Source organism: Rissa tridactyla, chromosome 9 (genome assembly GCF_028500815.1).
Source record: "Rissa tridactyla isolate bRisTri1 chromosome 9, bRisTri1.patW.cur.20221130, whole genome shotgun sequence".
Taxonomy (NCBI): domain Eukaryota; kingdom Metazoa; phylum Chordata; class Aves; order Charadriiformes; family Laridae; genus Rissa; species Rissa tridactyla.
In genome coordinates, this window is record NC_071474.1 from 15,597,045 (window position 1) to 15,611,040 (window position 13,996).

Here is a 13,996-nt window from a genome sequence, read left to right on the forward strand (position 1 = left end):
ATGTGATCAGAATTCCGCTGCCTCTGCATCGATCCCATAACTCATGTGGTATAACACAGTCACTGGGATAGAAAAGCATCAAGGGACCCAAACCTTTGAACGGAAACCATTTTTCTATCCCACTGACACCACTGCTTAGTTACTGGCAGTTTACAACCCTTTCATAACGTTGTTTCTCTAGAGAATTGCTGGAGAACATTACCGGTATCGGGCTGGGGACAGCTGCCACAACAATGCCAATAGGCGGAGGAGACAGAATTGCAGGACTTCCATTAGATATACTGGTCACACCGTTGGTTGCGGTGCCTTCTGTTTTCTTTGCTGGAGACTCTCCTGGCAAAGGAGACTGCAGTTTCTGTTCTTGCTGCTTCTTCTGGATCTTACGCTGCAGCTGCTGCTTGGCATCAACAGGAGATGGAAGAGTTTTCACTTGCGGTTGAAAGGAATTACTTTCAGCAGTGGGTATAAAAGCTGAGGGCTGGGGGATCCCTTTTATTCCTGAATGCAAAAGTAGAAGAATGAATTACAATCACACATACCCCATCTGCTGTAGTGTCACTTCTGTATCTAACCACACAGAATACATGGTAGGCATCTCCACAACCATCGTGGGAACGCCTCCTCCATGAGGTGCTCAAATGCCCTTCATGCTCAAATCTATTAGTTTATTTCAATTCTATTCAGCATTGCAGTTTATTTCCACATTTGTGGCAAACCCCCTATCTGTTAGACAAGCTGGGCATTAGCAGCTAAAATACTATGTACGGGCATCTCGTTCCTAGGAATTCCAAATTGCAGCTCCTGTGTCAGCAAAATTTAAAAACTAATGCATTTCATTTAACTGACAGTAGAGGGCAGCGGATATGTTTTAGACGAACCTTTAAAATTCATCATCTACTGTGGGGTTTTGTTTTGTTATCAACGTCTAAGGCAGCTTTAAAAATGAAAAATCTTTCCAGAAAGCTGTGACTCTGTGTCACAGAGGAGCAGCTCGGAGCAGATGATATCATCGAATGGCCGAGGCATCAAACACAATGCATCAGAGTGGATCACAACCTGTGTGTGATCAGGGATAATGGTGAAAGACGAGCAAGAGAAGTGTCCAGGGAAAAAAGAAAAAAAGAAGGAGGAAAAGGTGAAAAAATTATGGAAATTGGAATGGGAAAACATCTTTTCTGGAGACAATGCCTTTGCTGATCACAAGCAAGCAAGTGGTGCTTCCAGGGAGAACAACAGGGAGTTAGTCTCATCTGCGCAGCTGGTACAAGTTTTCCTTACAAAATCACATCACATTTATGATCTTTTGTTTACTAACAGTCAAGAGGATTAGCATTAGCGTGTCTCTCAGTGACCGACTAACCCTGTTGAACTGCCCCTCTAAAAATGCTTTAACACCGTTTCATTTACACTTTGCAGGTGTCACAGTTTTTAAAATAACTCTTAATTATAAATGACACTATTTTGGGGCAAGTATTTGGTTTTAGATACCCAGTACATGCTTAGGAACTGTGATCTGGGAGCCCACCCTCTCAGCAGCAGCCTGTGTGTACCATGAGAGCTTGAACATGCAACATTGCCTCCACTTTCACAATTCTTTCTCACAGAGCAGCGAGATGCCCAAATGTATCGCAACTACTGGAAAACAAGTCATCTATGTGGGCTGAATACTGAAGGCAAGTAACACTTATCAGAAAAAAACTCAAAAATTTTTCTTTGAGGGTAGAAGTTTGCTTTTTGCTCAGTTATCACACAGAGACACTGTAGTTCCTTGTGATAAAGGGGAATGGGAATATTTTATTTGCCATTCTAGAAAGAACCTCTCCTGAAATGACTATCCAAGCCACAGAGGCATGCACTGGAAATAACTGCCCTTTTCCTTGGAGGAAACCATCTTCTCTTGAAGGAAGTAAGGGGGAGAAGCTACATGGGTTGAAGAGCTGTACATAACACCTAGCGTCCCTTCTAGCAGCACAGCAAGCAGAACCAATGAAGCCAAGCAACGTCAGCTAAACAAGTAGTATACAGGCAGCAAAACCTGCTACTGCCACCCATCAGTTCCAAGTTGCAATAAAGGAAAGGAGAGAGCTGGAAGGAGAAAACACGATCTGGAAGGGGATCACCCCAACCTGCAGCCCTGACCACCAGCTTCCATTTGAAATCGCCTGTCTCAAGTCAAGAGATGTGCCTTGATCCAAACACATTTTGCTTGACAGGCCTGGGGAGAACTTCGCAGAGGGAAGTCTGGGGGGCATGTTGTGCACCTGCACTTCTCTCCACATCCTTCATTTTTGGAATTTATTCATCCACAGCCACAAACACACCACACTTCAAATGATTAAGTGACTGATTTTGATCATGAAGGAGAAAACAATGAACACGAAAGATGTACAACCAACCACATCGAATGTAAGCTTTCCCAGAGACCGAATTGAACAGAAATTCATCTGACGTAGAAAAAAACAAAATAACTCTTCCCTTCACCTCAAATGAAGAGCTGAAATCAAGTGCTGGAATCTCAGTCACACAACTGCCCCCAGAGAAGGCTCTGCTGTCCCTCTTGATGCCCCTCAAGCCCGTATTTCTAATGTGATCAATAACAGCAGCAGCTGATGTGCTTGTACTACCTGACACTGATCAAACATCTCAGGAAAATTTGCATCTGACATATCAGAAATGCCTGTAAGAAAATCTGCTCTTGAGAGAAAATTAAGACAGACAATTGTTTCCAAATTAGGACAAGTCATCAGACGGAAACACAGCTACACCAGCAGTTTGTCTACAAACCAGCACTATACTGGCACCAAACTCCTAATCCAGCAAAGTACATAAATCCAGCACAATTACTCGCATGCCCTGAAGTGCTTTAAAAGACCAGGGTCTTCATCAGAGGAATGGGAGAATCACAAACTAAACCTGAGACCACTGCTTATTTTTCTATTTCTTTACCCAGACTACCAACAAGAAAAGTAATTTGCAGCAATGTGGACTAAAAATCATGTAAACGCATGCTCAACGCTCAGAGTCAGTGTTTGAAGTTTGCCCTCAAGAGAAATGCTTCCTCAAACCAAGATGTTATTACTCTTTAAAAAAAAAGATGCCCTATTTCATTGATTCAGCATTAAGTTATCTCATTACCTGCTGGTGCTCCTGCCATTACTGTTAAAGCTGCCATCGACTTGGTACCGATACAGTGACTTTTTACAAGGAAACGAGCCAATTCCAAGACTGTATCAAAAGGCTGGCTCAGCACTTTCTGGGCCCATTCACAAACAAGCCGGCAGGCTGCAGAGATGGCTTCCTCATCAGCACTTTGCAGCTGCCCAGAGGGCTCTGCCCCATCCAACTAAAACAAACAAACAAAGGAGGAAAGGTTACTTTAATAATTAAGGGTCATTAAGGCATGAAAACAAAAGCAGAGAGCAAAGGGTGATCAGAAACGCGCAAAAAGATGAGTAAGTATGTTCACAGTTTTTCATGAAATTGGGAAAATGAGATCATAACATCAGTATCATTCAAAATGAAATGTCTAAACATTAATCTACTATTTGTTTCCCAAGAAAAAGAAGAAAATAGCAGAGAGAATCCTAATATCTGGACCACCAACAATTGATGCTCCCTGCATGCAAAGTCTTGCCAACTCAGCAGCCGCTGTTACCCCGGAACTGCTTCTTCCACTGGGGTTCCTCTTGCCTAGCACTGACTTTTTTTTAAAAAAAACCAAACATTAAAACCAAAACAGAATCAGAGTTAAAAGGACACCGCTTGTGGGTGGCAACACTGTGAACGTCTGCTTCACCTCCTAAATTGTTTTTTTTTAATAGTACTGCAATTTGTTCTGAACTTTATAGAAAAATATCAAAGAATGATTCAGAATATAAGTATTGTAAATAAAAACCTTAAAAAAAAAATACACAGCTCTTCACTTTGCTTTGAAAACTTCAGACAGAAAAACAACACAATAAATGTTAATTTTCAGAAATATATATAAATAAGCAAGTATATATCATACCCCATCTCCAGTTTTATGAAAGTCGAGGTTGGGCAGCGTTGGCATATGCACAAAAGCCTTCTTCCTCAGTCCACTGTAGCAATATGTGAACAAGAATTAAGGTGTAAATCATCTCTGCTTGCTAGTTGGGGCATAGGAGGGAAGGGCAGTAATTCCTCTGATACCCCTCATAAGCTTCGTAAGTCAACAACAGAGCTAAGAATTGCTGTCATTAACACAGTCCTCACAGCCAGCCAGAATCAACAGCCTACACACGGCTGCATTCTTGGCCTTCTCCATCTATGCAGAGGAGCAAGTGATGCTGGGTGTGATGAATTTTCTTTGATGACTTAGAAGAACCACCAAACCACGCCAAGTAGTTTCAATTAACTACTCAATATTGAAATCATTAACATAAATTTGGACTAAACTCCCTTCCTAAACCAGGCCTAAAACCAGATGAAGAATGCATGTGCAAAAATTAATCACAATTAAAAAAAATGTGTTCCCAAGTTTAGGTTTTACTTTATTGTGAGTTTTTTGCCAATTTTTGCTAAATTTCCTGACATTTCCTTCTCCTAAGGGACTTCCACAAACTGAAGAAGTTTCCCATGACAAAGTGACTGGTGAGGCCATTTCTTCCTAAGACTTCACACCATTTTTGTGGCTCTCTCTCCACCCATGATAATTCTTCTTCTGCAAAAATATGGACACAAATACCCAGATTTGTTTTTACATTGATCTCATCAAATCAGTACACAAAAACATAGCCCACCACTGCTCTTACTCACTTGTTTATAGGTCTAAAAATCAAATCATCCCTTTTTCCTCTCCACAGCGTTACCCTGGGAGTTCACATACAGTGTCTCTTCTCTGTGACACACAAACCCTTTTCAGGATCACTAAATGTTTCACATTCTGTAAATACGTCTGTGTTTCTCTTTCCTAGGCCACGGAGTTTGCATTTGCTTGCATTAACCTGGATGGAGCATAATTACAGTAAAATAAATGTAAGGAGGTTAGGTATTCAGCTAAGTGTGAGATAAGGTCACATTTTAATCATTCTGAATTAGGAAACAGAACTGAAAGAGATCCCCTGGGTCAAGCTACAATTACATTATAAGATTTCTTCCTTAAAACTTCTCTAGCTCTATCCAGAACATGACTACTAACTTTTGGTCTCCACTGATAGACAATCCAACGCTGTATTTTATGAAACAATGTAACCAACACATAACTTCTCCATTTACTGCTACACACAAGATTTTCTTCCCTCTATGGAAGACAAACAATTCTGGGATGCCTACCAGCATGTAGCCCTCTGCAGGTGCAAGCTTCAGGTGCAACCTTGGCAAAGGCCAGTATTACAGCGCATCTGTATCATTACTGCCCATTCTTTCGACTGGTTTTTAATTAGAGCCTACAAGCACCTTGATGCCTTTTGGCCTTTTAATGCTCTCCCTCCCTTGCCTACTGCAGCGGCTTAGCCCGCCCAGCACAGGAGCAAGCGTCGCCCTGGGGGATGCAGCAGGTATTACGTTACTTCACGATGGTTTGCAAGGATTCTCAAGGGAAGGTGTAACTGTCAATTTGGAAAGGACAAAATTCTTGCTGATGAAAAAACTATTTACTTTGAAAATCACTAACCGTTCTTGTTTTTTAATGGAACAACTCAGTGTGCTAAAGACTAGACAAACTGCAGCTCAGCCTCGGAAACGCCTGAGAAAAATTCACATCCTTGTTGCCTTTAGACTTGATTATTGCATTTCTTTCCTAGCAGAGCTTCCTGCCCCCTGCACTGAAGCAGCAGAACCACCAGCGGTTTGCCATCTTTGGCTTTACAACTGACTTTCAAATTACTGGTGTGCATAATATAGAAGCAAGAAATGTTCTAGTATTTCTGAGCTGCACTACCAATAAAATATTAGTTACTGCATATATATAAGGCAAGTTCCTTTATTCCAGTATCTCCCTTTGCACTAAATGATAAAGCTTCTTTGATTCCTTGCTGCTGTGAGCATCAGAACCCAAATTTACGTACTTGTTTCCAAAGTTTTATCTTGCAACCTAACACTACTGCAATTAATAATTTTTAAAGAACGTTGGGAAAGTGTCTATATTTTTTTTTAACATTACTTCTACAGTTAGCTGGTAGTTAAGCCATAATAACAGATGTTCTCCAGGCAAGTGCAGAAGTTGTTACTGAGAAGCGTTCTAGCAAAGGATATTTTGATTTGCCTCTTGTGCCGAGACGACGGGCCTTCATATTCGGAAAGACATTTTTCATGATCTTTCCAAAGTCAGCAGCACTTAATGGGTGGTAGCCAAGATTGTCACAATAGCTCCTGCAACAGAGAGAAAGAAAGCGTGAATGGAATCAAAGTTAATACAAGAGGCCAGCCTGCATGCTAGACTCCATCAAAGGTTTTCAAAAGAAAACACTTATACCCATCCATATTTAGAACCACATTTAACATTAATGAAGCTATCCACAACGAATTGAATGCATTAAAAATGTATAAACAGAGCTATTAATACCATAGTTTTTGCCTTGTTCTCTGCTGAGTTCAAAGACAAGTCATGTGGAGACATAACAAGTAGTGGCATTATCTAGAGCACCGTTAAGGTTTACTCCACAACTTAGTTTGAAGCATATGGTTCAATTCACTTAGTTGAGGACATAATAAAAGCAGAGACGTTGGTCTAGCCAGAAGTACAGCTTGAGTGTGGAAAGGCCTGAACTCCTGCAGGAATATTCAAAAAGTATGAAAGTACAAAAGAGGTTCGTCAGCGTCCAGAGAAAGATTCTGCCCACACAATCTCAATTTAATAGAGTTTAACAGAACTTAATTTAACAAAATATATCTTCCCAGAGAACCAGCTTCACCTTTACAGGTGTACCATAAACACGTACTGAGGACCAACCACTGTACTGTTACAGCTGCTTTATTATATTATATTATATTCATTAACAGTCCTAAATTACCAGAGATTTCAACTGCCTCTGCAAATGTAGATCTTTGTGCGACTGAGTATACAACCTGACAATACAGGGGAACGAAGCCACAAAAGGTAATTATTTTGCTAAGTTTACTTATTCCAGTAAAATGGGGACTGTTATCTGTCTTCAGTTCTCAAAAACCGCAGAAGGAATTTTGTTTCAACATCTATTCAGATGTTTCAACATCTGAGATATTTAAAAAAATATCTCCTTGAGGCAGAGAACAAGAATCGTTGCTTTCACTGCAAAATGTGAATGTTCTGGAAAATCACAAACATGTGAAAGCAGAGGAGAAAACCAGGAACCGCTCTGGAAGGTTTACATACATGGCAAGTGCTTACGGCTGCACAAAGACACGAATGCGCAAAAGCCCAGATGTTAACGTAACATGCTAAAGCCCAAAACATACCCATACTGTTAAAATACTCTCATTCAGACTTCCTACAGTCACAGAGTCGGCACCAGACAGCAATGACCGCCGTTCCCTACCAGCAACACACAAAACCACCCTGCCTCTGAAAAGGAGAGGTGACTGTACACGATCCTGTGTGGGTATCGGCAGGGAAACGATAACTTCACACACCACGTTACCTGCTACTCTAATCAGGTACACACAAATCTCTGCTCATCGAGGAAGAAAGAAAGAAAAAGCAGCACTCCTGAAACAGATGTTTAATTCCCAGCATCACCCAGTAAAACCAGTAATAATTAGCAAAGGCATTGGTATCCAAGCAGGCCAGTCAAAATGCCTTCTCTGAAAACTGTAGCTCTATAGAAAACAGTATGTATTTCTTGAGATACTTCCACTGCATTTATTTTCTCTGTAAAAATACTAGCTATCACAGAGCAGTATCTGCTGCTTTTGCCTTGGCTGTATGTAGGTATCCTCCACTTGAAAAGCACCACCACAAATGTAAGGATTTTGACGACGATAAACAGCAAGGCTTATGCTATTTGGTTCTGACGCTTCCCTGCAGAGCTCGGCTATGCCCAGCTACCAGCTCCCCCCAGCTACCGGCCCACCTCGGCCAAACCAGGAGATGAGGCCTACAACCTGGGATACACTCAGCCATTAGTCTACTTTCTGTGTGGAACGCCCAGAAGGATTTTATCCAATTTATATACCAACATATTTCATTTCAATGCATGTCAGTCACAGAATTTAGATTCTGGACATGTGCCTATGAAGTTAAATCAAAGGAATACTTTCTCCGGCCTCCCTGCACCCTCTTAGGAATCAGACATTGCTTTACGTGTAACAGGTAGATCTCTGTGTGCCTTTTTTTCCCCTTGTATCTTGCCAGGCTCCAATGGATTTTAACTTTACCCTGAAAATTCCTAAAAGGTGGGTCTTTGTTGCGTACTGATGCTGATTTACAGGACTGAATTTCTCTACCACAGTCAGCAGTATCTTTGACTGAAACTCAACGTCAGCAAAACAAAATTAAAAAACCCAACAGGATTAGGGACCTACCAATCAATCAACTTTAAAGTTAAAATTACTCCCTCTCTAAGAGAAAATAAATAAATAAAAAGGGGAAAAAAATCAGTTCCTCAAGTCTAGCACATCTGTTTCAAGACAATTACTTGCTAGCAGCAAAACATACAGTTACACGGTCCTCTCGTATCCATCCTGGCAGCTCCTGCAAGCTTGTGATTTCTGAGCTATTATTATTATCATCATGTAATTTCAGTCTTCAGACAGATCATCCCATGTGGCCCCTCCTCCTCCTGGCTCAGCTGAGAACCCTCCATGTCCATCTGTGGTCTCTCATTGACTTGACAACACATACCAGGAGTCTCTTCCCTGAAGCTCTTCTCTGTTCCTTGCACTCTTGGCACGTCGCTGAGCCCAGGAGCTGTTTTGCTTATTTGAAGGGTGGGTGGGAGACAGGAACGACAATGGACACGCGGTTGCTTATGTTCCTTTGTACAGAGCTCCCCCATGCGAGAAGGAGAAAAAGCCTTTTTTTTGGGGGGGAGGGTAAGATCTTTGAATTAAATGTACTCAAGACATAAAATATACCGGGAGCGCACCTGAATTATACTACAGAAGAGATTAACCAAAAAGCCAATGAAGACAGCCAGGCCATGCAGCCCAGCTTACATAGCTTCCTGGGCAGAAAAAACATTATGAATAGCAAATGACAAAGAATCTACTGCATGAAATGAAACAAAGACCTTGGCTTATCCAATCCAGCAAAACCACTGGCCTCTAAAAATGAGCTGGAGTGAAGAACCTTAGGAAGAGGTAGGCTCTCATTAAGCTCATGAACAATGCTGGCACAGAAATGAGTCCTAAAAATCAAGTAGGATGCAAACCAGATGTCTGAAAACCATCAGAGAAATGAAATTAAAGGTCAGACTTCCAAGAGCAGCAGCAGAGGTGGGAAACAACTGCTTTAGATGGAGTTTGATGGGCTTTTAAAAGGAATATGGAGGTAGTTGCTTATGACGGAGGACTAAACTTTACAACACAATGGGTCCCGTCCTATTCCTATCAGTGAATTTTATGTAAAAACATTGGTTAAGTGCTATCAAACAAGATTAGCATGTATCTTGTGTCTTTTATTTGTTTAACAGACAAGACATGGTATTCCTATACCTACTACCCTCTTCTGTGGTAGCTTCTGAATACTCTTCTTCTAATTCGTTGGTTAATATTCTTAACACTTAGTGCACATAATCTATGTGTCAGGTGGCATCAAGGTGCCAGTAAAGCAGGGATTAATGATTTACAGACTAAAGGAAAGAGATATGGAATGACTCAAAGACCTCCTACTCCATATTAAGTGTATCAAGTGAATCTTCAGGGCACCAAACTTAAATATGAATGACTTACTTTGCTTGCGTCACTGCAGTAGAAGCAAGATAAGAGGACCCAAGTGCTTACTGAAGGCTCAACAAATCATTTTGTGGGCAGATAGGGATTTTGTCTGCGTAAGTACTGCAGGACTGCACTTAGACTCAAAATCCTAATTCTCTAAACTCAGCTAAACCTACACTTAGCTGCCTCCAGAAGGGCATTTACTAATGGGGAGAAGACGCCCAAGTAAAACTGACTTACAAGAAAACATTGAAAGGATTTGATGGCAAGCAGCATCCATTCTCTGCAGGCTAAATAACATGTTAGGCAGCTCTCCATGAGTTCCCACAATATTTTCCAGACTGTATTCCCCCACAGCTCCCAGAGGATGCTGGCAGGAGAACCGTGCGTGCCCGACAGAAGCACAGCTTCTTGCAGCCCAACCTATTCTGTCAGCACAAGCAGCATCACAGCACCAACAAGAGACGAACTAGCTCTCATCTACCTCCTTTCTGAAATTCAATTGCAAGCCCTCAATGTTCCCAAATGCTACTGCCTTATATTATGATGCATTTTTCATTTATTTTATCCTTTTCAAAAGGGAGATGAATCCAATCACTTTTATCTGGTTAGAGATACGAATTCACAATTAAATAGAAGAGTAAGAAAAGAGAGTCACTGTGTTGAATAAGCTCAGCGAGAAGAGGCTACTGAAACGTGGAGGAGCTGGAAACACTATCAACACTTGCTAATGGTGGACCCGTGTGGAGCGCAAGCTTCTGTCTTTCCCTCTTCGTAGGAAGAAAACAAGAAACCAAACCCAAACATGAAAGGTGATGCAGAAGCCCACTAGTTTTGCAAGATTTATTTTGACCAAAATTTACAGCAGGAATTGAGATGCTGGTATGATGCGGCACACTCTGAAGCCTTGTAACTCTGATTTATACATGCAGAGTGCATAAGCTTGCTCACGGTGAGCTCATGCAACATCTATCTTTGCACATAGAGGAGAGAAATGCTAACTTGCCAATATGACAGAAGTGAGTTTTGAGAGGTCTTAACACTCTTAGGTAAAGAAAAATGACTTACCAAAACTAACTCTCTTGTCTATTTATATGTCTGTTCCCCACCTCCCACTCCAAGACTACTTTTCCTTTGGTGTGCAAGAATAACTCATGAAAATATTCAAAGAAACGGAATGTTTTAAAAACAGAACAGATGCTTTCAAAGGAGAACAGATTCCAAACATTTGATATTTTCCTGAATATTTGCTTACCACCCTTATTTTGTTAGGAAAAAAAAATACAATACACAAATACTTGATGCAGCTACATACAAAAGCCATCCAAATTTCACACTCCACAATCTGTAGATGATGATTTTTCCGGGCATCTGCAGCTTGGCACAGCATGGAAGCCAAGCAGATTTGTTGCTGAAGCAGGCCATAAATTATTTAATAAGAAATATATTTAAGAATAACGCTTCCATCTCTCTCCCGCACAGCAGCTGCCGCTGTTGCCGTGTCTGCGCGAGCGGCTGCTGCTCGGGGATTGGCCACCCCGGCACGTCTGTGCCATTGGCTATATTTCCAGGCTGCGTCACCGCTCCAGTCGATGGCGAGATTTCAGAAATAGGTGTGTGCATGTTTATCAACCCCAGGCAAGCGAATGCCATCATGTTTCAGCTCAGTCAGAGTAAAAAAAAAAACAACTTGACCAGAGAGAGTTAATTAAAAAGGAGGTATTCGCAGAAGGCAACCCTGCAATAACAATTACTAAGGGTTGAATCCTGTAGGCACTTAGGAGGTGAAGGGATTCAGCACACTGCAAATCACTGTAACCGTTCAGATTACGGAAATATTCATAATAGATCATAAATCTGTTATTCATCTTCAGGCAACTGGGCTGAGGATGATTTCCCCCCGCCCCCCCGTGGGGAATGTTCTGTAAATGAATTCAAATCCAACTTCCGTCAGACGTCTCCCTCTCCCTTGCTTCTAATCGCTTTCTCCTTACATGGTAGCTTTGAGACTTGACAACACAGCCTCACAGTGGCCTTGGTTACTGGTTTCATACATATTCAGATATATTGCACCTCTCCAGAAATCAGGTTTGCTGCAGGAAGGTCCAATATTCATGCATTATTCTGGAAAGAAAGGTGTGATGGACTACATCTTATATGCAAAACAGATGCATTTCCAGGAGGAACCCCTCATCCTTGTTCAGGCAGTCGTATACGTATGTATATACAAGCCACTAAAATGTACTGTAAGGTACTAAACTTGTGCTTTTTACCGGTGCCACTCTGTCCACAAAACAAAAACAATATTCATACGGATATTTGCTTGTTAAGAAATACTTGTACCTTTCCTTCAGCATATGTAATTTAAACATCACAGCCTTATCGTCAGTGGCAGAAATAATGAATACAGTTTGCCTTACTGCAGAGCTAGCACGTTCTCAGGGACAGCAGTACACACAGCCTTGTTCTGCTACAGGCACTGGTACCTGTAGAGCCAGGGTCACAGAACTACCTACGCTCGCTAAAGCCCTGTGTATGGATGCAGTTCGGGAGCACTCACTTGTATTCATCATAAACCTCCTGCTTGGGAAGGGATGTCTCAGGGTGCTCTTCCAAGGTGTTCCGTATCCACGAGAAGGCGTGCATCTGCTGGGCACGGCTGGACGACATGGAGATCTGATCGCTAGTGAAAGAAGAAGCAGTGCCAATGAAGACTTCACTCCATAGCTCCTCCTCAGCTACAAGACTTAATAACTGTCTACACAAGTGGAGAGACGCCAGAGACAACAAGGGCCAGTACCTCAGACACTTAGCTATTCCTTGAGGTGTGGGCAGCAGTTATCTCCCCCTTTCATCCACAATTTAACATTCCACACTCCAGTTCTTGGCTGATACACAGCCGTGAGTAGACAGTGATGGCTGAGAGTTCACCTACTTCCCCTCTTAAATTTATTGTTCCTTACTGACCACCTCTAAGCTTTTGCCCACTCAGTTTGCCAGCTGCCCTTTGGAAACACCCAGCTTTCCCAGCAGATGCTCAGAGCGGTTCCTGTAGGCACCTGCCTGCCTATAACCATCCTACTGGGAACATATGCTCATTTTGGGATCTGCAGGTTGGTTTTCTAGACCATCCTTTAGTCAAACAAATGTTACTAGAATACCACTAGTTCCTTCTTTCCCCCCCCAACCACATTTGTGTTGCTATATTATCACTTCCTACATAAAAAGTGAAGGAATGATCACACTTAGGCTGCAAAACACTTTCTCTGATGACTCTTGCATTTTAGGAGGTTTATATTTACAAGCTATTCATGCACTAAAGATTCCAAAGTTAAAAAAACCAAATGACCATCTTCAGGAAAAGAAGAGACCTTAATGTTTTATAAAGGCTCCTTCTGCTACAGAACACGTCACGTGAATGGCTCCTCGGCAGATAAGGGCCACAGAAAAAGTTTTCAGTATTAGCTACTCACTTTTACACACTCCCACACGTACCTTTTGTCTCCATTGTTGGGACCCGAAGGCAGCTGAAGGTAGAGGTAGAGTTTCTCTAGGTCTGTAAACTTCTCAACTTCTTGCTAGATAACAAAGGTGTTTTGGTTAAAAAAAAAAAAAAAAAAAAAAAAAAAGGAAAAAGGGTGGCAGGGGAAGAAAAAGCAAACAATAGAGTTGAGCTTGACAGCTAAAAACTGTCATCCAACAGCGTACTCCTAAATAACATCATTTTAAACCAGACAATATTTACTTATGTGAAAGAATGTGACTGTGCACACTCTGGGACTAGAAACATGATTTTCTATTTTATTTGCACACCATCACACACTAGAAAGCACTGGTCACCATTACAAAATCCACACGCCACAAAAGCAGAATCTGGAAAAATGTCAGTAACAGATCAGTTCCGTAACCAGACATGTAATATGAACGCTTCGTCTTCTCAGAGCACACATGAAGCACCTCCAACAACACAGCCTCAAAACACACCTATGCCGTAACAACATGGGATGTCAGACCTGATCTGTGACCTACTACGTACTAATAGTTAAGCGTCACAGACTTCAATGAAGACATTTTAAAAATCTATTACATATGTATTTTTTTTTCCTTTGGAAATCAGAGTCATTGAACAGGTAGTGAAGACAAGCCATTCAGTTAATATGAATCTCAGCGATGCTGGACT

The 13,996-nt window shown here is 41.5% G+C and overlaps 1 protein-coding gene across 3 annotated transcripts in view; it reads right to left on the reverse strand.

Annotated features, from left to right (window-relative positions):
• Nucleotides 1-13,996, reverse strand: part of RFX7 (regulatory factor X7) — a 52,050-nt gene that overhangs the window by 7,958 nt on the left and 30,096 nt on the right. For all 3 annotated transcript variants that reach the window (XM_054214134.1, XM_054214137.1, XM_054214136.1), the window contains 6 exons: nt 13,312-13,394; nt 12,377-12,499; nt 6,213-6,333; nt 4,010-4,090; nt 3,136-3,343; nt 203-498 (listed from right to left, as the gene is read on the reverse strand). In XM_054214134.1, the coding sequence (XP_054070109.1) occupies nt 203-498; nt 3,136-3,343; nt 4,010-4,090; nt 6,213-6,333; nt 12,377-12,499; nt 13,312-13,394 (912 nt within the window). The remainder of the gene's footprint in view (nt 1-202; nt 499-3,135; nt 3,344-4,009; nt 4,091-6,212; nt 6,334-12,376; nt 12,500-13,311; nt 13,395-13,996) is intronic.